This window comes from Ambystoma mexicanum, chromosome 6p (assembly GCF_040938575.1).
Source record: "Ambystoma mexicanum isolate Mex_15411 chromosome 6p, UKY_AmexF1_1, whole genome shotgun sequence".
Lineage (NCBI taxonomy): Eukaryota > Metazoa > Chordata > Amphibia > Caudata > Ambystomatidae > Ambystoma > Ambystoma mexicanum.
In genome coordinates, this window is record NC_090935.1 from 894,533,123 (window position 1) to 894,554,523 (window position 21,401).

Genomic DNA, 21,401 nt, shown 5'->3' on the forward strand with positions numbered 1-21,401 from the left:
CGGACCTCATCATGGAATCAGATGCCAGCCGTTGGGGCTAGGGTGCCCATTGCGGAGCGATGACAATGGGAGGCAGGTAGTCAGGGAAGGAACTGGAGCTTCACATTAATTGTCTGGAGCTGATGGCGGGGTCCTTCGCAGTAAGATGCTGGACCCAAGACAAGATGAACTGTTGCGCGTTACTAAAGATGGACAACGTCTCCGCAGTACGCTACATAAACAGGCTGGGCGGGACAAAGTGCAGCATGCTAGCGGAGCCGGCAAAGGATTTCTGGCACATGTGCCTACAGAACAAGATCAGCATTACAGCAGAGTATCTCCCAGGTCTGCAGAACGAAGTGGCAGACTGGAATTTGAGACAACTGAGGGATGCCAGCGACTGGCAACTTGACAAGACAGTATTTTTTTTTCATAACATTTTATTGGGTTATACAGATAAGCACAACATCAACAACAATACAGTGATCGATATTCGCATCAGTGTGATACTGCTATTCGAGTTGGCCGACCGGGGGAGGTAGATCTTGGTCGTCTGCTCGCTGTTGTCCGTAACCCTATCCATTTGCGGTGTGCTGACGGGTACTTGCCCTCTCGGTCAATCTGATTTAAGTCTGCAGATTAATAAAGCGGGCTGCCTTGGAGCCATCTGGTTAGCGGAGGCCTTCTGTTGAGGGCAGGGAACTTGGCCGCATAGTCCATAAATGGGTCCCAGATGTTCAGGGCTCCACCCAGGGATCCTGAGCGGATTGCAGAGACTTTTTCGGCCACTGCCATGTCCCAACATTTGGATCACCACAGTGCTACTGAAGGCCCGTCTTTGTTTTTCCACAACCGGGCCATTGCGATTTTTGCTGCTAGGAGTAGGTGCGTTATTGGTGGGAGGTGTGTCCTGAGATTGGGAATGCGCCTCCTCCGGTTTCACCCAGCAGGATAACCCCCGGGTCCCAGGGGATGGAGAGACCAGTAATTTCATTGATGTGTTTTATTATCTCTCTCCGGTATGTCTCCGCCTTTGGGCAGCTCCAGACCATGTGAAATAGTGATCCAGGAGCGGGGCAGCCGCACCAGCAGGTTCCGGGAATGGCTGGGTTGGCCTTATTGAGTTGAGCTGGGGTGACATAGTACCTGTAGCATAGTTTGTAGCCGCCTTTCCTATTTGTGATGCACTGAGAACTTTTATGCAGTCTGAACCATGTTTTCTCCCATTCCTCGACCTCTATTTCACGACCCAAGTCCTTCACCCATTCTAGCATCTACCTTTCTTTTTTGGAGGGATCTGCTCTGTCTAGGAGTCGATAGAGGGCAGAGGTTCTACCTCTTTTAGTTGGGGTTGTTAGTGAGAGTTTCAGCGCCGATAACTCTCTGGAGCATTTTTCCCGGACCACCCTGTGGGACAGCCAATGCCGGATTTGGGCATAATGGAATCTTTCCCGCTCGTCCACCTCGAATTTTGTCTTACATCTCTCAAATGAAATGGCATACCCTCTTCTAGAAAGTCACCCGTTTTTAGCAATCCTCCCTCCAGGACTGGAAGCTGAGGGGGAACATGCCTGGGGAGAAATCAGGGTTGTTCCAAATAGGGGGTAGGGGACCCAGAGCTCCTCGGATGCCCCATTTCCGGGCTGCTGCTTTCCAGCAGCGGACTATTGTGGCCGTAGCAGAAAGGGGGCCGCTGTTAGCTTATGGTTTTATGTTTGGTAAATGTGGGAGTTCTGAAGGTGTGACTGGGCACCAGGACTCTTCGAGTTGTGTCCATTTTGGGGGGTCTGCCTCTTGTGCCCAAGAAAATGCGTGCAACAACTGTGCCGCTAGCGTGTATCTGGCCAAGTCGGGTGTTCCCAGACCACCTTGCGCTTTACCCCGCATCATTATTAGTTTTCCGATTCGGTGTTTTTTCTCCCCCCAGATGAATTCCTGAATTTTCTTTTGCAGAGCTGTCAGGGCTGGACCCGGGATATGGATCGGCAATGCTGTACAGTGGTACAACCACCTGTAGATTAGGTTCATTTTTGTGGAGGTAATCTGCCCTAACCAGGAGATTTTATGGGCCTTCCACCTCTTAAGGTCGTTTTGGAGCTCTTTAATTAATTGCGGGAAGTTGCTTGAGTACAAGCGTGATGGGTTATTGGTGATATTTACCCCGAGGTATTCGATTGGCCCTTTCGCCCATGGGATCAGCATAAGGGAGCGGAGGATGGCTCTTTCCTGTTCAGATAGGTTGATTGCTAGGGCTGAGGATTTGTCCAGGTTTACTATGAACCCTGATAGAACCCCGAACTCTTTGAACTCTTCCCAGAGGGCCCCCAGGGACAATGCTAGATTGGACGCTGTTATCAGCACATCGTCCGCATATTGCGTGATTTTGTATTTGCAGCCTCCCACAGATATCCCTCTAATCCTAGTCTTCTGTCTAATTCTTGCTGCAAACGGCTCAATGGATAGGGCAAACATCAAAGGTGAGAGTGGGCATCCCTGCCTAGTGCTCCTGGATATATGTATTGCTCCAGACCTGGTGCCATTTACCCGCAGTTGTGTGGTGGGAGTTTGATAGTTGGCCATTACCCATGTTATGAAATTTGGGCCGAAGCCAAAGTGCTTGAAGACAGCCCGAATGTATCCCCAGTCCACCAAATCAAAGGCTTTATGGGCATCTAGGGAAATGACCGCCATTCCCACACTAAGTTTGTGGGCACTTTCAATGATATCTATCGTCCTCCTGATGTTGGTGTGGGCCCCTCTCCCCGGAATGAATCCCGTTTGATTGCGGTCGATCAAATTTGGCAGAATCGCTCCGAGCATACTAGACAGAACCTTGGCAAACATCTTGTCATCGTTGTTCAGGAGTGCGATGGGGCGGTAGGAGGTGGCCAATTTGGGGTCTTTCCCGGGTTTGTGCAGCAGACTGAGTGACACGGCCATTGAGCTAGTAACCGTTTTTGAGGACAGGAAGGAGTTGAAAAGGGTGGCCATCTAGGGAGCTAAGATTCTGGCATACTTTTTATAGACGCTAGCTTTTAGGCTGTCTGGGCCTGGGGCAGTGGGTTTGAGAGATTTAATGGCTTTGTTGATTTCTTCGGTAGTGATGGGTGATTCTAGGGGGTTCTAGCTGGGATGGACATTGGGGAGGTATAGCTCGCAGATATTCTGGCAGGTTATCTAATGCTGTAGGTTTCCCCGACATTATGGTTTTGTGATGCTTTACCAGTTCGCTAATTTTGTCCATCTCGGAGTAACATATTTTCCCCTCTTCTCCCACGAGTTTGAGGATATTGTTTCGGCTGCGGATCTTTGCCAATTTTTGTGCTAGCATTTTATTTGCCTTATTCCCCTTACTGTAGTAGAACTGTTTTGTAAAGGCTAAAGATTTGGCAGTTCGGTCAGCGCAGTGCATTTCTAACGCTATTTTGGCCTTCCTCAGAGCTCTCTCTGTTTTCCGGGAGCTGTGTGACTTCAGCTCCGCCTCTAGATGGTTTACTTTATTCTCCAATTTGGCTGCTGCGATATTCGAGAGTCGTCTCTGTTGCGCTCCGGCGCTAATTAAAGACCCTCTGACCACCACTTTCATTGCGTCATGATACTGATGGGGGATATCGTTTCCTCCACTTCCGTTCTGATACACGCATCTAGTAGTAAGGAGTCATTCAGTTTCCAGTGTCTCTGAATAGGGTGCTTTTGACCCGATATTACTAGGTTCGTGGACACTGGGGCGTGATCAGATATCATGCAGGTGTGAATTTCTGCCTTGTTCAAGCATGGGAACAGCACCCCGGAGATCAGTATAAGGTCTATTCTAGAGAACCCTTTATGTACGCAGGAGTAATGGGTGTAGTCTCTCGAGGTTCCATTGAATAGCCTCCAGGTGTCGACGGATTCGGTTTCCCTGATTAGCTTAGCTAGTGACAGTGCTTGCACGAAATCTGCATTTGTGGGGGGCAGAGTTTTATCCATTTGGGGGTTAGGCATGGAGTTGAAATCCCTGCCTATGAACAGGTGCCCTTCTCGGAAGGCCAAGATTGTCAGAATTAAGTCCGAGATGAAGTTGGCTTGGGACGTGTTGGGGCCATAGATCGTAACGATAGTGATGGGGAGCTCCTCGAATAGGCCCTTGAGTAGGAGGAAGCGACCTTCCGGGTCTCTTCTTATTGTGATTTTGGATAGGGGGATCTTGTCGCTTAGCAATATTGCTACACCTCTTTTTCTTTCCAGATGTGGCGAAATAAGCTCTTTTATAACTGTTGAATCTCACCCGGCATTCGTCTTCTTGCAGCAAGTGAGTTTCTTGGAGGAGGACAATGTCTCCGGATAACTGCCCCAATCTATGTTCAACTGATCTGCGCTTCCTTGGCAAGTTCAGGCCTTGGACGTTCCATCAGAGAATTATTACCTCACTTGTGTCAGCCATAGACTCTCACTTCTGTGTTGGCTGTGATTCGCCCTATGCCTCCCACTGGGAGCTGTGCAAGCTCGCTGAGCTTGCGTAGTATAGGAATTGTTTTTGTGTTGTGTTGTGATGTTGATCGGGAGGCCAGAATTTGGGCGTTCTGGCGCTCCAAGCTTTGAAGTAGTCCTTCCTTAACCCTTCGGATTCCGATTCACCCTCTGTTCTCCTGCCTCCCATGAGTTTGTCCGTCCTCTTTCAGAGAGTGGATTTGTTTCTGGGCCCCTTCCCATATGAATCTGACCGAGGTCGGGAATCCCCAGTGGTATGGGATCTTCCTTTCACGCAGCCACTCTGTGAATGGACGCATGGCTTTTCGTTTTTGCAGAGTGGAGTTTGCTAGGTCTTGGTAGAATGAGATGGTGGATCCCTGGGAGGTGATTTGGCGCATTTGCCTCGCGCACGATTTCCTCCTTGACTTGGAAAAAGTGGATTCTCACCAGGACGTCTGGGGGGAGGGTAGATGCCTGCCTAAGGAGTGTTCTGTGCACCCGGTACAGTTCCAGGGGTGACTCATCTGGGAGTGTGATTAAGAACCTGAGCAGGTCCGAGACATAGATTTTGAGGTCTGCATCAGGGATGGAGGCCGGAATCCCTCGCAGGCGGATATTGTTCCTCCGGGACCGATTCTCTGTGTCCTCCTGCTTTGTTTCCAGGAGTTCGCATCTCGCCTCTAGGGTGGCAATTCTGTCCCTGTCCTGCTCCTCTTCAAATCTTTGGTCACAGACCTCGGATTCAAGTTTGGCGTTCTACCTCCACTACTCTTTTGTCCAGAGAGTTGATATTTTTCGTGACCTCTTCGGTGCTCTTCTGAATTTCTTTGGTTAAAGCAAATAGTAGCTCTTGGAGGTCGGCCTTTGTGACCATTTGCAATGGACTTTGGTGCTGTTGGTGGAGTTTTCTGGCGGGTCCCCCTTTTTGGATTTTTCAGTGGATGAGCTGGTCATTAGGGCGGCAATGTCCGTTTGCTTGGATGCCTTCCCGCTTTTTGACAATTTGGCCTCCATTGGGAGTTTACCGCCGCGATTCCTGCGGAGTGTACCCGGCTCTCCCTCGCAGGTAGGGGCTCAGGAGTCAGCACTTGTTTCCCACCCTCCAGGCTCCGGATTCTGCCCCGGGTTATCAGATGGGGAGGGGGGGTGAGAGTACGCAGCTCACTTGGCAGGCTGGTTGCTGATTGCAAAGGGGTTCAATGGGCACTTCGATGGGTGCGGATTAGGAATGGAAAAGGCCGCTTGCAGGGGGAAGAGAGCCCAGGACTCCGATGGGTCTCGGCTGGTGTCCTGGTTAGTGCCCCTTGAGGATGGATCCAGGGGCATGAGTAGGCAGAGGGACTGGGAGCCGGGCAGGACTCGGATGGGCCCCCCCCCCCGCAGCCCCACCACCTCACCTGCTTCAGTGCTTCAATGTGGGGCGGTATGACTTTTGTGGCTGGGCTTCTGGTCTGCCTGGGGGGGGGGGGACCACTTGTGCTGGCAGGTCTGTGGTTGTTGTAGAGGCAGGTGACAGATGGCCAGCCGACGAGCGCACACTCCGCTGGCTCGATGGGCGGCTGGATGCTGTTGAAAGTGAGTCGGATCGCTGGCCGCAGTGCCCTTTTGGTGGGACTCCACCCCTGGGATAGACTGCCGGATCGCCCACTGCTAACAGTGCGGCCAGGCCCTGCGGGTGGAGAGAGGGGCGCCGCTTCAGAGCTGCATCAGTCCTCCGGAGCGTTGGGAGGGCTGCAGCGGATGGCGGCGCAGCCCCTGGAGGATCCGGGGGGCCACCCACGAGTCGCCTCGGCTCCCGCTTCGGGCCTCACGCGATGGCCAGGCGAAGACCCGGGCAGGCGGAGCTGTGGGGCACTGAGGGCAATCGCACCCTGATCGGCGCCGATGAAGCGATGGTATACAGGAACCAGGGGGTGAGGGGGGGGGGTGGGAGGCTCCGGGCAGCGGGTCTTGATCGGCGGTGTGGCGCTGTGCACTGGGACGCTTCCCTCCTCGGCCACCGAGTTCACCCGGGAGGTAAATCAATGCCGGGCGGTGTGGGTCCGGATGCCGGATCACTCGTCAGATATCTGACTAACTTGCAGCAGTGCGGTCGAGCGAGCTGTAGTCCTATGGCGGCATTGGCTGCATTAGATTGCCTGCTCCTCCCCCCCTCATGGCTGTGCTTCATGTCCTAGAGTCGCGTCCGCCATCTTGCCTCCGAGCGGGTCCCGCTTGAGAAATCCACCCGAATCATATCAAATCAGCGTCAGAGCGGGGACCCACTCGAGCGGCTACTGCAGCAGGATTTCCCCATCAGACTGCTTCAATTGCGGAACTTAACGGGGTCTGTAAACGGCGCTAATGTTTTATGGCGCATTGGGCCAGGCAAGAGCTCCTAGGAAGCCATGCCGATCGTGGCAGGTCCGAGCCACGCCCCTCTGGACTTTATTTTTTATCACCAAGGTAAATGAGGGGCCATGCAAGACAGATCTTTTTGTATCCAGGCTGAACGCGCAGCTGACTCACTTCTTCAGCTGGTTGTCGGACCCAGCAGCGGATGAAACGGACGCATTTCTACAAAAGTGGGGACCGGACAAGGAATACGCTTTTCCCCCTTTCGCCATGATTCAGGGAGCGGTAGCACAGGTCAGGAGACAACAGGTGACACTAATAACAGGAACGCCAGACTGGAGGAGTCCGGTATGGTTTCCGGACCTTCTCGAATTGTCAATCGACAAACCACTGGTACTGCCCCAGTTCAAGGAACTGATTCAGAATCCAGTGGGGGGTGGGAGGGGAAAGAGTCATCCGTTGAACCAGGAAGGGGACTTGAGACTGATTGCATGGGTGTTAGGAAAGATTTCATATTTGAATGTAATTTTCCCTCCATGTGGCAACCCCCAAACTTTTTGCTGCTGTTTTACACACTGATCTAAACTTTGCCAGAGAAGCACAGCCCTCGGTTGCACTTCTCTGGGCTTTCGCTCAATTCTTATGGGGAAACTGACATGCCCTTAAGACAGTCAGTACTGGGAGACTTTGTTTCCCTTAGTCCTTTCCTCATGTTGCAGCTTTTGTGCAACATGTAACAAGAGTGCAATGTAACTTACTTTACCGCACTCTTGGGTCTCTAGTCATTCCAAAGGCCCCAGAAACTCTCGCTGGACTTATTATGAACTGTGCAGGTGTGTCACGGACGGGACTGGTTGCAGCTATCGTTTATCTTAGGTTTTGAACCCTTTTTTGCCATGTTATCCGCGCTTACCGTGTTTGGCATGAATAGGTGGCCTGGCTCCAAAATGACCATGCCACGCGGTTCTTTGTCCTGTCCTTTGGCCATCTTGCCCCTTCACCTTCGCCAGGTCGAGTAGACCCGGGTCAGTCCTTATTTGGTCATGCACTTTCCCGCGAAACCCAAAGCTTTCGCAGGCTTCTGCATGCCTTGTGTGTGTGCCTCCAGGATGTCTGTTCCCAATACACATCCTGGGTGCCAGAGAGTCTGGAGTGTCCTGAATGCCTGGGACCACCGTGGTCCGTGATTGGTCCACGTATGGAGTGAGTGTTTGTGAGCAGATCTCCCATTAGGTCCTCTCCGTTTTGGCGCGAAGGGAACTTTGGATAAAAGGAGGCTGAAAACACCACTACCATGTCGATCTCCTGAGTTCACACCGAACAAGGGATAAGGAGCCAAGTATCCTACAACAAGAAGTCGGATAACGGCTGGAAGGTTTGGCACCCTGAGCCCGCTGTCGTCCTGCGAGACCCCTCTACATCCGATCGTCCTAGAAGGTCTACGAAGGCGCTTCGACCCACTGGAATAGTGGGACCAACTATTCTCGGCACCGTCATCAAACCCTGCAAGTAAGCCTCTTCGGAAGTGTCCCTGGGCCAACCAGTGGGCTGACCAGTTTATGCAGGACATTTTGCTCCGTCACCGCTGCCGTTTCAGGGAAGCCCTCGAAACTTGGCCTACTGCTAGCTCTGTGTCCACGGCACCCTCACACCGAATTCCGTACACTTGGCATTCCCAGGTCTGAAGTGAAACGAGTGCGCCCGGACCAGAGTAACCACGGTTGCTGTATTGCCCTGCTGTGGCAACGACCTGTGCAAGTTCGCTGATTTATGACCCCCTCGACCCTGCATCCTGATACTGCGGAATCTACAGTGTCGAGACGTCCTGCTTGTCGCATCCGAACCTGCCAGCAACGTGAACTGAACTGGCAAAGTTTGGGTCTGCCTGCGTCGGGGACCGGTGAGTAGTCCATTCCCCAACCGGTGGCGCCTCGAGCAGGAGCCCATTTCTTTTCTACCGCTGTTACGAAATAGCGACTCTATCCCGTGCTCTCAACCTGCCTCCGCCTGCAAGTGGAGGTCTTGCTTGAGTAGTGGGGACTTGTTCTTCATTGCTTCATTCACCTTCCTCTTCAGACACCCTTGAAGAGACCCTATTTTGTCCATTGGCACAAGCGCGTGCATGTACTATTGAGGATAATGCTCCTCTCTTCGTAGGACTTGGACTGCCTCCTAGTTAGGTGTATTTCTGATGTCGAACTGGGTCTAACGATTACTCGCACTGCCCGTTTTCCTCCCCATCTAGGTGGTCTACATATTCCGTGCTCCAAACTCCTTAGACCCCCTCGGTCTTGTATATATATTGTATTGATTGTGATGTGTTGGTTTACTTTAGTATTATTGGGATTCTTTGCTATGGTTGATGTTACAAAGGCCTTGTAATAAATATGTCTATATTTTTAATATAACACCTGTCTGGAGTAATTTGTAGGTGCCCTTGCTTTGTGTGCTCATTGAGAGCTTTCAGTCACCCTCACCCCTCTTGAGACTTAGTCTTGACCGCCGCCTTTGCTACCCTGATTGGTCTGGCTTGTCCAGAGGTTACCCTGTTCCAAGAAACTAGGCTGGCCTTCTGAACCTCTGCCCCTCCAGGTCAGAGTTCAGAAATCCATCTTAACAGTGGGCTATTTCCGGGCAGCCTGGCAGAAGCCAGGCCTTTCGGGAGAAGCTGATTCATCGAGGAAGCTTGGGCACTGGGTACCACAAAGGCCTACGCCTACAGATTGGTCTGGACACGGTGGAGTAGCTTGTGTGTGGAATGGCACATACATCCCACTAGAACAGATGTAACTCAGATAGTGAAGTTACTAGTGGCTTTGGCAGCACAAGGCAAAGCATACAGAACAGTAAACCCATGTAGATCAGCCATATCTGCCGGCCACCCCAAGATAGAGAATGTGATGGTAGGAGAGCACCCACTTGTATGTAGACTCTTCAGAGAGGAGTAAGCCTTTTAAGACTACTGTTACCCAAATATTCACAGACATGCGACTTGAATACAGTACTGAATATGTTTAATAACTGGTCAGACAATGAGCACTTAACAAGGAAAGCAATATCGGCAAAGCTCACGACACTGCTCTGCCTCATATCTTGCAAAAGTGTGTCTGATGTAAAAGCACTCGAAAAAGTGAGATCCTTTAGCCCTTCAGGGGTCACATTTTACGTTAACAAGAGAACTAACAGTTTCCTACTCAGCTTTTCCTGACCAACTGCAATTATGCCTGGTTCGGTGTCTGAAAACGTACAAAGAAATGACAGGTACTCTTAGAGCAACTGGGGTAACCCAATTGTTCATCTCACTAAGGAAACCTTTCAAGGCTGTAGCGGGGGTGACCCTAAATGGTATATGCTTGAAATTGGAACCTACGGGGCGCACTCCATTAGAGGAGCTATGGCGTCTAAAGCATACAACGCGGGAGCTAGGTTGGAGGACATCCTAAAGACAGCAGACTGCTCAAGGGAGTCAACGTTCAAACAATTTTACTTTAGACCAATAAATGAGATGTCTGCGTTGGTGGTAACTAAGCTTTGAACAAGCATAATCTGAGCCTCCGGTCATGACACAGAATACTGATTTTCCACACTAATGTTCTAGAAAGTCATGATTCTAGTAAAGACACAGAAGCGAAGGATTATCCCACCCGATCAATCGTTATATGGAATTAGTGAAATACATATGGAATACTAATGCTGTGAAAGATTGCTGTGTCAGATTGCTGTGTCATAACGATTGCCCACCCTATCACAGCTAGCCTTAGCTTGTTGTTTGATTAACCTACAGGAACGGAGGTGAAGACAACAGGATCAAGAGCAAGGAAAGAGAATGCCACGGCGTAATGCAGCGTTTACCGGTTGGGGTGCAAGTCTTGAAGTTGGGGACAAAGAAAGAGGAAGGACATAGGAACGGAAATGAAGATATTGGAATATGAGTGACAGGATTGGTTGAAAACGTCACGTTTCTAGTTGACATATCAAAAATGGACTACACACAAAAAGACTAAATGCCTGGGAAATGTAGTTTTTAATGTGTAAAATGTTGTACATGGCGCAGCAGAAAGGCAGGAGATCGACAGGAAGGATGCGCTTTGTTATCACCCATAGCTCTCAACTCACCCGCTTTTGGCGGGTGTCACCCGCCTTGCAAAGGGCTGACTCACCCGCCAGGCCTCCTGCACGCCCATTCATTCCAATGGGCGTCTCACCCGCCAGAAACAAAATCGGGTGATTTCACCCGCCTTTGCAAGACAAATGGTTGAGAGCTATGTATCACCACACACAATCAGTGTCGGTAATGGAGCAATTCACACGAGAAAGAAATAATGCTTTCCAAACATACATCAGACTCTTTTCAGATGTTCATCTTATTTGTATAATAGTTCGAATTTTCTATGATGGGTTCAGATGGAAGTTCAGTGAAGATTAAGAGTAGTACTGGGAGTAATGACATTTCTAGGACCAAGTTTGAACAATGGGGCCGGCGGGCACACGTGTTTTTGTACCAGTCAAACTATCCTCTTATGTGCTTCCTTTGAGTTTCATGCTGCGGTTAATTAAGCAGGAAAGAGTCCCAATCCAAGATGGCCGATCGATTTGGCCACTGAGTTTTTAAGGGAAGCAAATATCCCACAGCAGCAACGGTAACGGTGCATAATGATGTGCGCCAGCACTGCGCCTTCTCCTTTGAATCTATGAAGGAGGCCTAACAGACTGATGGCTCAAATATTACAAACATATACACTACCTGTTCCTCGTCGGTAAGCGCAGACGCCGCAGCCGTTACTAGGGTAGCCATCTTGATTGGAAACGGCTAGACCGGTTTACGCCTTACTCGTGGGGAAAACACACACGTATAATAGCAAGTAGTAGACATAGAAGAAACATGCCTTGAACGGAAGGATCTACGCTATGCTGGTGGCATACGGAAACTTCAGGAACACCCACATACGTCGAGGACCTTTTACATGGACATCAGAGCATTGCTCAAATATAATTGTGATCGACGTGTCTTATTTAAATAATTGCAATTGAAACTTTAACAGTCGCATTGCATTGTTATACAAAGGATTGCATATTTACTATTCGGACGTATAAGTATAAAAGGACAACACCACTAATTGGTACTAACCATAGAGATCACTCGATGAAAAACCTGTTGTCAAGCTTACTGTACTCCACTACCGCTTAACATACCACTAACACCTTCCGAGATGGCCGCCATGCGTATCTGCCCTACATGAACTATGCTAATTTATCTCTTTTATTTCAGCAGGAGGGATTTCCCAACCCGGAACTGACGTGCTGATGGTACAGCAGCCTAGAGATGGCTTCCGAAGAGGATGGGGACGAGTTATCGGGAGAGGAGCGGTTGGATTTCCTTCGGGATCGTCACGTACACTTTTTCCAGCGTTGCTTGCAGATGCTTCCAGAAGGCTACTCGTCTCTGGAGACCAGCAGGTGCCCAAAACATGTGGGGGAGGAAAAGCTGCGGGATGCAGACAAGCGCTGTAGAAATAAAAAAAGACTAGCCTGTCAATGACAGTTGCCTAAATTACAGAAACAGAAGAAGGACAGTAATGTTCTTTTTATTATGTTTGCTACAATGTGGCACTTATGCGACATCTACAAGCGGAAACTATTGCATTGGAGTACGTGTATGAGGGAAATTGAATGTGAAGGTGTACACTTGGCTTGAGGGTGTTGCTTGGTTAATTGACTGCCAATGGACATGCTAATCTCTGTTGCTGTTCTCACTCACTGCCTGCTAGGGTAGCGAACATTAGATAAGTGGAGGCGCATCAGAAGCAGTTTGTGGCCCTCGGAGACAGTAGTAATGTGTCCCTCCAGTATCAATTGTCATGGTAACCTGAGTAGCATAGGGATTTTAACAGATACTGTCATAGGGATTTTTTTCAGATACAAAGATCAAAAAAATAAAACTGCAGGATTGTTATGAATATAAAGGACTGGCCTGTTGGATTTCGCTTGAAGCTCTCCACAAGAATTTCCCAGGCTGTGTGGCAAAAGCCATTCAGACCCCCCCTAATTTGCATACATAGTGACATCATAACAGAAAATAATATTATCAGGCGTGTCATCAATCTTTGGTCCTCATTGGTACTGACCTAAAGTCCAGACACAACTTCATTTGTATTGCTGAGTGCATGAACGGTCACTATTACATACATTAGAACAATAAGGGGATGAGTGGGCACCACTATATAGGTAAGAGTATGTAGGTCAAAAGAAACTCAATATGCTTAGATATGACTCAATATGCTTAGATATGATTATTTGGTGCAAACCATCATGCCATCCGTGCACATTGATGGGCATAAATATGTAGATGAACAGACTTAGGAAAATCTCCTGTAATGGTTGCGCCCTAGTAGTGTAACACTACAAATATGTGTAAACAGCATTACAGCTTGATAAGGGTCAGATAACAAAACTTCATATAAAAATCGTGGTGTGAGGCTTTAATGGAAGTTCAGGTCGTGAATGTTCTCGCTAATGTATTTCTGACCCAAACGGCTCCCTCATTGATTTTATTTATGTAGTTCATGTGAACTTTTCACAAACGTCAAGTTGCAAATCACACATAACTATAAAATAATCAATGTTAAAAAATCAAGTGGTCATGATTCATATTTCTCACAATTGGTTAACTGCATACATTCATAATACCTATGCATTTATAATATATACACAGTCTCAGTGGAGTCAAATTGTAGAAAACCCAAGTGAATGGAAAAGAGGGGTAAAGGTTAGTATAATACCTGGCCAAGTAAACCTCTTGAGTGCCTAAAATGTAATTTGAAAGAACAAAATAGTGCCACATGTTTTTTAAAATAAATATCTCATGAAATTGACAGGAATAGGAAACTGATCTGTACACCATACCTGGCACGACGAGAGGCCCAGTGAGCCATTCGCGAATAAACAATGGTGCATCTTATGGCCTGGAGATGCAATTTAAATGGAATGGTACAAGGGCCAGAAACAAAAGTAAATCAACAAGAAAAACGTGTATATAATAAAAAAAAGTCATACTTTGTAAAACGACCTTCTCAATATGTGCGCTTTTTGGCCAAAATATGTAAAGTCTGGAGAGAAAAAAAAAAACATGCACTAGTAAAATCAGCATTTACAAATTGCTGAAAAGTGTGTCCAAAAAAGTAAGTTGTACAACTTGTGGACATGGTAAGAAAAAAACCTCTACTTGCAACATTCCTATATGAAAGTGTTTCGCAGCTGGTAAATGGCGCTAAAAGCCGCATTCTCTCTGCCAAGATCCGGTAGAACAATGATGATATCGTGTGACGTTCACGTAAGGAGCGTCGTCACGTCACGCCATGATGTCACTCGCCTTGGATACATGAAGAATGAAATTAGAGAAAAATATAATTTAAAAAATCACTTCAATCTGCAAAGCAAATTAAGAGGAGGATAGAATAAGTGAAATGAACAATGGAATGAAAAAAACATAAATCATGGTATTCTAGAATAAGTCATACTTCGCTTCTCTGGTGGATTTCACGCTAATTTGAAACCAACAGGTTATGTATGCAAAATTGCACTTTAAAGTGTGTCTGTGTGTATATAATTTTCTTTTTTTTTTATTGTCTTAACTTATTACAAACTTTTTACACATTAAAACATTTCATCCATATAAACTTTTATCTTAATACAGATGGTGGTTTGACTAGAGAATGAGAAAAGTAAAAGAAAATTGTGGTTACGCATCGCATCAAATCACAATGGAGTCCTCGTGTCTACATTTAGCAGTTTGTCTAGAAAGTTTATTCCTGCGCACACACACGAGGCGGATTCTCTCCTAGCAGAAACAGACTCCACCATTCATCCAGTGATAAAGTATTTACATTGGTAACATGTGTTTTTTAGGTATAGTGTTCTCTCTGAACTTGAGCTAGGCAGAACGTTATCAGATGTTTCGTGGATTCCGTAGTTTGAGGAGGATGGTTGCAAAAGCAGCATAGATTATCAAGCCAGCCATCTTGCTTACAAGCGTGTAACAGATTTTTTGTGGGCTACAAGTTTAATCTTAAACACAAAAACTGGTTGCGATGGTACCGACTGGGAAACTTCATTAGATATTTCAGTTTTATTTAGTGCTCGAGATTCGAATGACAAATCTAGCAGAGATTATAATGACAAATCAGTTTGTGCTGTGCTCTGAGATGCTGAGTTTCAATCCAGTCTTGCGTTTTCAGTTTGCGTTGAGTTATCAGGGTCTCCAGGGATATGTCAAGAGCATGCAAGTGGGCTGCGCCTTTTTCGAGCCACTTCTTCAGAGGCTCTGTGTGGGCTTCAAGCTCGGAAGGTTTTAATACTTTATATGGGCGGGCAGAATCCCCCATGGATATTTTTCAGAAGAGGGATAGAGCTTTCTATAATATGACTGGGTGTAGAGACTGTAGTCCTAGCTCAAATCTAATAGCGACTACTGGCAGGCTTCTTGATAGACGCAATATTATAGACGCAATATTTTTTTCAAAAAGTGCCCCTCTAGAATGCTTCATATTGTCCAGGGTAGATTTAGCCCGCCTTCACTTCCATATGCCAGAGTGGGAACCACTTTTTGATTGTAGAAGGTGATTAGTGCCACCATAGTGAACTTGCCATATCTGGCATGTAAACTTGCCCCCTGTGCTGCAAGCATTTTGTTTTTTTGGTTGTATATCCGTCAACCATGGTCATTCACCTATGCTTTTGTTATATCAGATACCAAGATAATGGCTAGAATCTATTTGTTCTAGATGATATACAATAGTTTATTTATAAAGCGCCTATAAACAATGTGTTTAGAAGCGCTTCACAAAAAGGTAGGGAACAAGGGAAAATACAAAACATTCTTACAAGCCATGAACAAGAATGTGAAAATAAACTCTTGTACTCGGCCTAGCGACATTTCAGATGGTGCAAGTGCTAAGAAACGGATAGGAAGGAAATGGGAGACAGACAGGCGGTTACCGTACTAGGCCTGACAACATTTCAGATAGTGGGGGAGGGGGAAGTAACGAGTAAGGGGGAGGAGACAAAACATTTGTTACTGTCATACTAGGTCGAGGGACAATTCTGATAGAGTAAGTGCATAGAGAAAAAAGTAAGGGGCCGAGAAGAGAACAGAATAAAACCAGAGCAGCAGAAGGGAGAGCGAAAGCAGTTGCAGAGGTCAGTAAAACACACAATGTTGCATGGGGACAGAAAATGTAGGCAAGGATTCACGGTGACGATGGGCACAACAAGATTCAGGGCCAACCTGAGTGTGAGATCCAGGGGAGGTCCAACTTGAGAGTTGAGGGGGTGAAGCACCAAGAGTCAGTGTCCAAAAGTCATTGATGGTGAACCCTTCGTGAATCAAGAAAAGTCCTGCAATGAATGGGAGAGGGGGGAATGGAAGAAGGGATAAGGGGAGCGGGAGGAGGGAGAAGAACGTAGGGGTGGAACATCAAAGAGACCAGAGGGGGTTGGGGGGGCACACAACAACCGCACAGGAGACCAGAGGGGGGGTTGGGAAGCTGACAGGGAGCAGACAGGGGCCTTGTGGGTAGGGCCAGCCAAGCCTGCAGTCGATTGTAGGGTTGATGTGGCCATGGGGGAGCAATATCTTCAGCTGCAGGTGCACCGGGGGTTCTCCAGATGGGGGATGAGACTGCTCCAGCAGCCGCTTCGTTAGAAGGAGGGAAAGTAAGAAAGCGATCAGGAGTGGGCCTTGTGGGTAGGGCCGGCCAAGCCTGCCGGCCTTCTGATGGGGCCAGATATGGAAGGCCACCACCAATCGGAAGCCTCAAGTTGAAATTAGCAGCCACCCCAGTGGGAACAAAGAGTGCAGCCATCTTGGAATGGCCGAGCACTAGTAAATTGCATTTAAGGAAACGGCAGGAACATCCTACTTTCCATTGGAGCACAGTTTTGGTCGGCACACACTGTCAAGTTCCTGCTCTAAGTCAATGAATGCCAGATATATGTTGGATTTCGTTTTTCTGGCTCAAAGTTTTACGATATTCAAGATGAAAATATTGAGTGCCCACCCCTTTGGTGAACCTTGTTTGTCTCTGGTCAGTGAGATTTGCCTTGTTCGCCCAGAGTAACTTTTGAAGAAAGGAAACAGAAAGTATATAGGCCTGTAGTTTGCAGGGTCTGCTCCATCGCCTTTCTTATAAATGGGGACAAGGATGGCTGTAGTCCAAGAGGGTGGTATTTCTCCAATGGTCATGTTTTGCTTAAATGGCACAAGGATGAAAGCGGACCACGCTTTTAACATAGAATTTGTTAACCCACCTGGTCCTGATGCATGTGATGGTTTCAGTTTCATAATTGCATCTATATCATCTTTTTTGATGTCAAAGAACCATGGTTTAATGACTGATTTGGTTGAAGTGTTGGTGGGTTCATTGGGGGATGCAAACACTTTAGTAAAGTGTTCGATCCAATGGTTTTCCGTGACCCAACTGCTTAGAATAGTCTGTGGTTGGGCAGTTGTGCGGTTTATGAGTGACCAAATGTCTCTGGAGATTGTCACTGCATACGGCTTTTAGCATAATCTCCCGCTGTTCTTGGCAACACGTCTTATATGAAATTAACCAATTTTTATATCCTTGTTCCCTTCTATTTTTTAGCTCATCTTGCATTGAGGGATTTTTGAAACTTTTTATTCGTCTGAGATCAGATCTAAGACGTTTCTGCTGTTCCACCACTGCTGAGCTGTACTGGTGTTTGGGATTGAAGTATGGTTGTTTAAAACCTGTTTTTACTGCTTCATAACTTGATTGAAGGGGGGGGGGGATAGCCTAACCCCAGATTACCCACCTCTACCATGTCTAAATACTTGGATGTAATAGATACAACATCCTTGGGGGTAGACGGGTTCTTCCTTTGTTTATTGTTATTGTGCCTAGTGGATGAATTTCTACGTTTTTAGCCATGCATTCCAAGTCAATGTCAAGAAGGCATGATCACTATTGTTCATTAGCGTGATTTCCATACTCATAATATTATGGAGAAAATTGCTGGGAGGTCGGGATGTAATCTAAACTGGCGTTTCGTTTTTCTTCCCTGCGTGTCTCCCAATGACTTCTCCATTGAGCAAATTGCAGTTTCTTTGAGTGCTTTCTTACACCCAGGCTTCTGCTCGGATATCTGCAGGATTGCATAAAAGTGAGTTTAAGATGTGCAGCTTGTCGGTCCCACTTTGCATTAAGTGTGCATCTTAGTGAACGGATATTGTTTTTTTCCCCTCTGCGATCGTTGGGGTCCTTATTTCATTTTGGCGCTGTGAGTTGATCAGATTTAGACAGTTTCTGAGGTCATATCCAAACGGCAATAGCCCTGATTTGGCACCAAGTATGGCATCTCTGATTAACGAGGACTTCACGTGAAGAATGACCCAATCACTTATTGCTTCTTTCACATACTGTACAATTGAGATGTCATTTTGATTCAGTGGTTCTGAGTGCGGGGACACAGTGCAATAGTTGCATCGCATTTCTTCGGTTTAAGTTGACCTCGTTTCTTGAAGATAATACATTTTTTCTAAATGGAGTTTTTCAACACTTGCCCGTGAAGCGGGTATGTTTCGCCGGTCGATCAAGGAAAGATGTACAACCTTGGTTTCTGTCACATGGGATTGATGGCTTGAAAGTGTCCTTTGTTGTTTGCTTTCTTTTTTTTTTTTTTTTTTTTTTTATAACTCTGTTTATTGGTTTGAATGCGCACATAACATTATAAACAATATGAATTGTCAGCAGGTCACTTATAGTACTTTACTAGACATTAACCGTAATCTTCTACCCTCGCAGGGGCCTCCGGGGTGACCACGGTCCGCTGCCTCAGGAGTGCATCATTGGCACTTTTATTGAGTTCATGAGGTGCCCGGACTTCCTTTTCAGGGCCTTCGGTGGTATACCCGTTTCCCCCACACTTTCTGAAATTTTGCGGGGCAGCCTCTTGCTGTGTAGATTCGCCTTTCAAGGGAAGTACATCTGTCCACTAATTCATTGGACCATCGGTCTATACTCCACTTGTCGGCTGAGCCCCATGTTGCAGCCGTCTGCCTCTTCTCTATGTCAGTGCCAGGAATGTTTTTTCGTATTTGGTAAAGTCTTCCTCCCCCCAAATGCCTAGTATAATCAGTTTCGGGTCCGGTGGGACCGGAGATCCAACGGCCTGGTCAGCCTGTCAATGCATTCCCCCAAAAGGTCTGCAGTACGTTACAGTCCCAGATCATGTGGAGGAAGGTGCCCTCTGCCCGTTTGCACTGAAGACAGGTTCCATTGGCCACCGCTCCCCATCGGGCCATCATCGTTCTGGAGCAGGATGATTGTTGCAAGATTTTAAGTTGTATCAATCGGACTTTAGTATCCATGCCTATTTCTCGAGTGAACATAATGCCTCCACCCATTCTTCAGTTTCCAGTTAACCCAGGTGTCTCTCCCACTTCTCTTTCAGCTTGGTCGGTTCTTGGGCGCCAAAGGAGTTAAGAGCTTGGTAGAGTGTGGATGTAACCTCAGCTGGGAGGGGGAGGAGCGATCCGGCACTTCAGCAAGATTCGGGAACTGGGGCTGTATGGCGTGGGTGAATTGTATGTGCCTGTAACAATCCATGGGCTGTAACCCGTATTTCCCTTTCAAGGTCGCAAAGTCTAACAGACGTCCCCCCTGGATTACATCTGCTAGTGTGCATATGCCTGCTTTCTCCCAGTTCCCACTGTCCCATTTTCTGGACCTCAGGGAGGTGTTCCATAGAGGTTGAATCAATGTTGGTTTTGCGTTCCATCCTATGTGCCGGTGGGCCTCACTCCAGACACGGTGGATGTGGAGTGTCATTCTCAGCACCCCCGCCCCCATTGTCTCTGTATAGTGCATGGAGGGGAGGGACATAGCCCATAGTGTTCAGTTCCGCCCTAATGTGTGGGAGTGCAGGGTTTCCGTGAAGCCACTTGTTTTTCACCCCCATTTGTGTGGCCCAATAGTAGGTGCGAAGACATGGAAGTACTATGCTGCCCTCCCACACAGAGCGTTGCAGCGTCGGTATGGCTATTCACTGCTGTTCCCCCCCACTCAACCCCCCCCCAAAGCAGCTTGCAGAGAATCCCATCTATCATTGCAAAGATCGAGCGGGGGACGGGAAGTGGGGCGTTTTGGAAGGTGTACAATAGTCTCAGAAGTAGCATCATTTTAAACGGTGCAACCCTACCCATCAGTGATGGCGGGAGGGATTGCCAGTGCGAAACATCTGCTGCAAAACGTTCTATGACTGGTTGCAAGTTGAGCTGGAGGAAATCATCCAAGGCTGGGCTGATGCGTATGCCCAAATAGGTGAAGTTAAAGATGGATACGGGGTAAGGGCAGTGTTCGGGCATTGCAGCATTACCCCCCTGATCAGGAAGTATACCTTCTGTGTATTTACCCGGAGCCCGATTTTGGAAAATCCGAGACGATACAGGACACTACCTGGCAGGAGGCCGGGGTTGCATAGGTAGACCAGGAGGTCATCTGCGTATAGCGAGACCCGGTCTTCCTGCTGCCCGAGGGCCCCCCCGGGCCATGAGAATCCCATGCAATTCTTCTCGGAGTCTAATCGCAAGTGGTTCTATGGTAAGGACAAACAACAAGGGAGAGAAGGGGCAGCCCTGTCTGATTCCGCGGCCCAGTGGGAACACCCTAGAGGACCTGCCATTTACCCACACCGTCACCACCGGCAAGTCATAAAGGAGCTTAGCCAGGCTATGAAACCGTGACCGAAACCCATCCGGTTCATGATTTCCCACAGGGTGTCCCACCCCACCGAGTCGAACACCTTCTCAAAATCCACCGCTAAGAGAGCTAGTGGCTCTGGAATTTCAGAGGCACGATCGAGAGCAAGTTGGACTCGAGAGCAAGACGGAGATTCATGCGCGTAGATTTGTCAGGCATGAATCCACATTGGTCGGATGAATCCAGGATTCGATCACTCCAAGCAGTCTATTAGCGAGGATTAGTGCCAGAATTTTAGCTCCCCACCCCCCATTTATCCAAGAGATAGGTCGGTAGGAAGCACAGTGTTCTGTGGGTTTCCCGGGTTTGGGGATCACTACTATGCACATCTTCCTAAGATCTGGGGGCAGTCGTCCCTGTTCTTTACAGCGCAGGAACATGCAATGTATGTACTCGTCGTTGCTGCCCCAGTTTCCTCCAGGTTTCTATCGAGAAGCCTTTGGGTCCGGGGGTCTTCCCAGATTCGAGCTGTGACGGGGCCTTTTGGACCTCATTCTCGGTGATCTCAGACAGGAGTCCCAGTGCTTGTTGATTCGGGAGCCGAGAGAGTTCAACTGAGTCTAGGAATTTTGGAGCGTTTATCCCGGGCACACTTATCGGGGGGGGTGGGGGGGGAATACAGTTGTTCATAATAGGTAGCGAAGTCCTCCGCTATGTCAGGGTCTGCAGTTAACATTTCCCCGGTGTCCGAGAGAATGGCCCGTACTTGCCCCTTGCGCTGCCCCCCCCCCTTTCTAGTCATGCAAGTGTCTTGCCTGCTTTGTCCCCAGTCTTGTTGTCCACAGTCTCATATATATTTCTCTGAACTGACCAGTGGGGGGCCCGTGCGTTGTCTAGAGCTATGTTTCTCAGAGCTAC

General features: G+C 48.0%; 2 protein-coding genes across 4 annotated transcripts in view; one reads left to right on the forward strand and one right to left on the reverse strand.

Annotated features, from left to right (window-relative positions):
• Positions 1-12,112, reverse strand: part of CCDC112 (coiled-coil domain containing 112) — a 530,811-nt gene extending 518,699 nt beyond the window's left edge. The window contains exon 1 of one of the 2 annotated variants that reach the window (XM_069625516.1): positions 11,894-12,112. In XM_069625516.1, the coding sequence (XP_069481617.1) occupies positions 11,894-11,896 (3 nt within the window). In that variant the 5' untranslated portion in view covers positions 11,897-12,112. Of the gene's footprint in view, positions 1-11,509; positions 11,629-11,893 lie in introns of those variants that run through there. The other variant, XM_069625515.1, reaches the window with a different exon arrangement.
• Positions 12,055-21,401, forward strand: part of PGGT1B (protein geranylgeranyltransferase type I subunit beta) — a 605,666-nt gene continuing 596,319 nt past the window's right edge. Inside the window, exon 1 of one of the 2 annotated variants that reach the window (XM_069625517.1) lies at positions 12,055-12,222. In XM_069625517.1, the coding sequence (XP_069481618.1) occupies positions 12,089-12,222 (134 nt within the window). In that variant the 5' untranslated portion in view covers positions 12,055-12,088. The remainder of the gene's footprint in view (positions 12,223-21,401) is intronic. The other variant, XM_069625518.1, reaches the window with a different exon arrangement.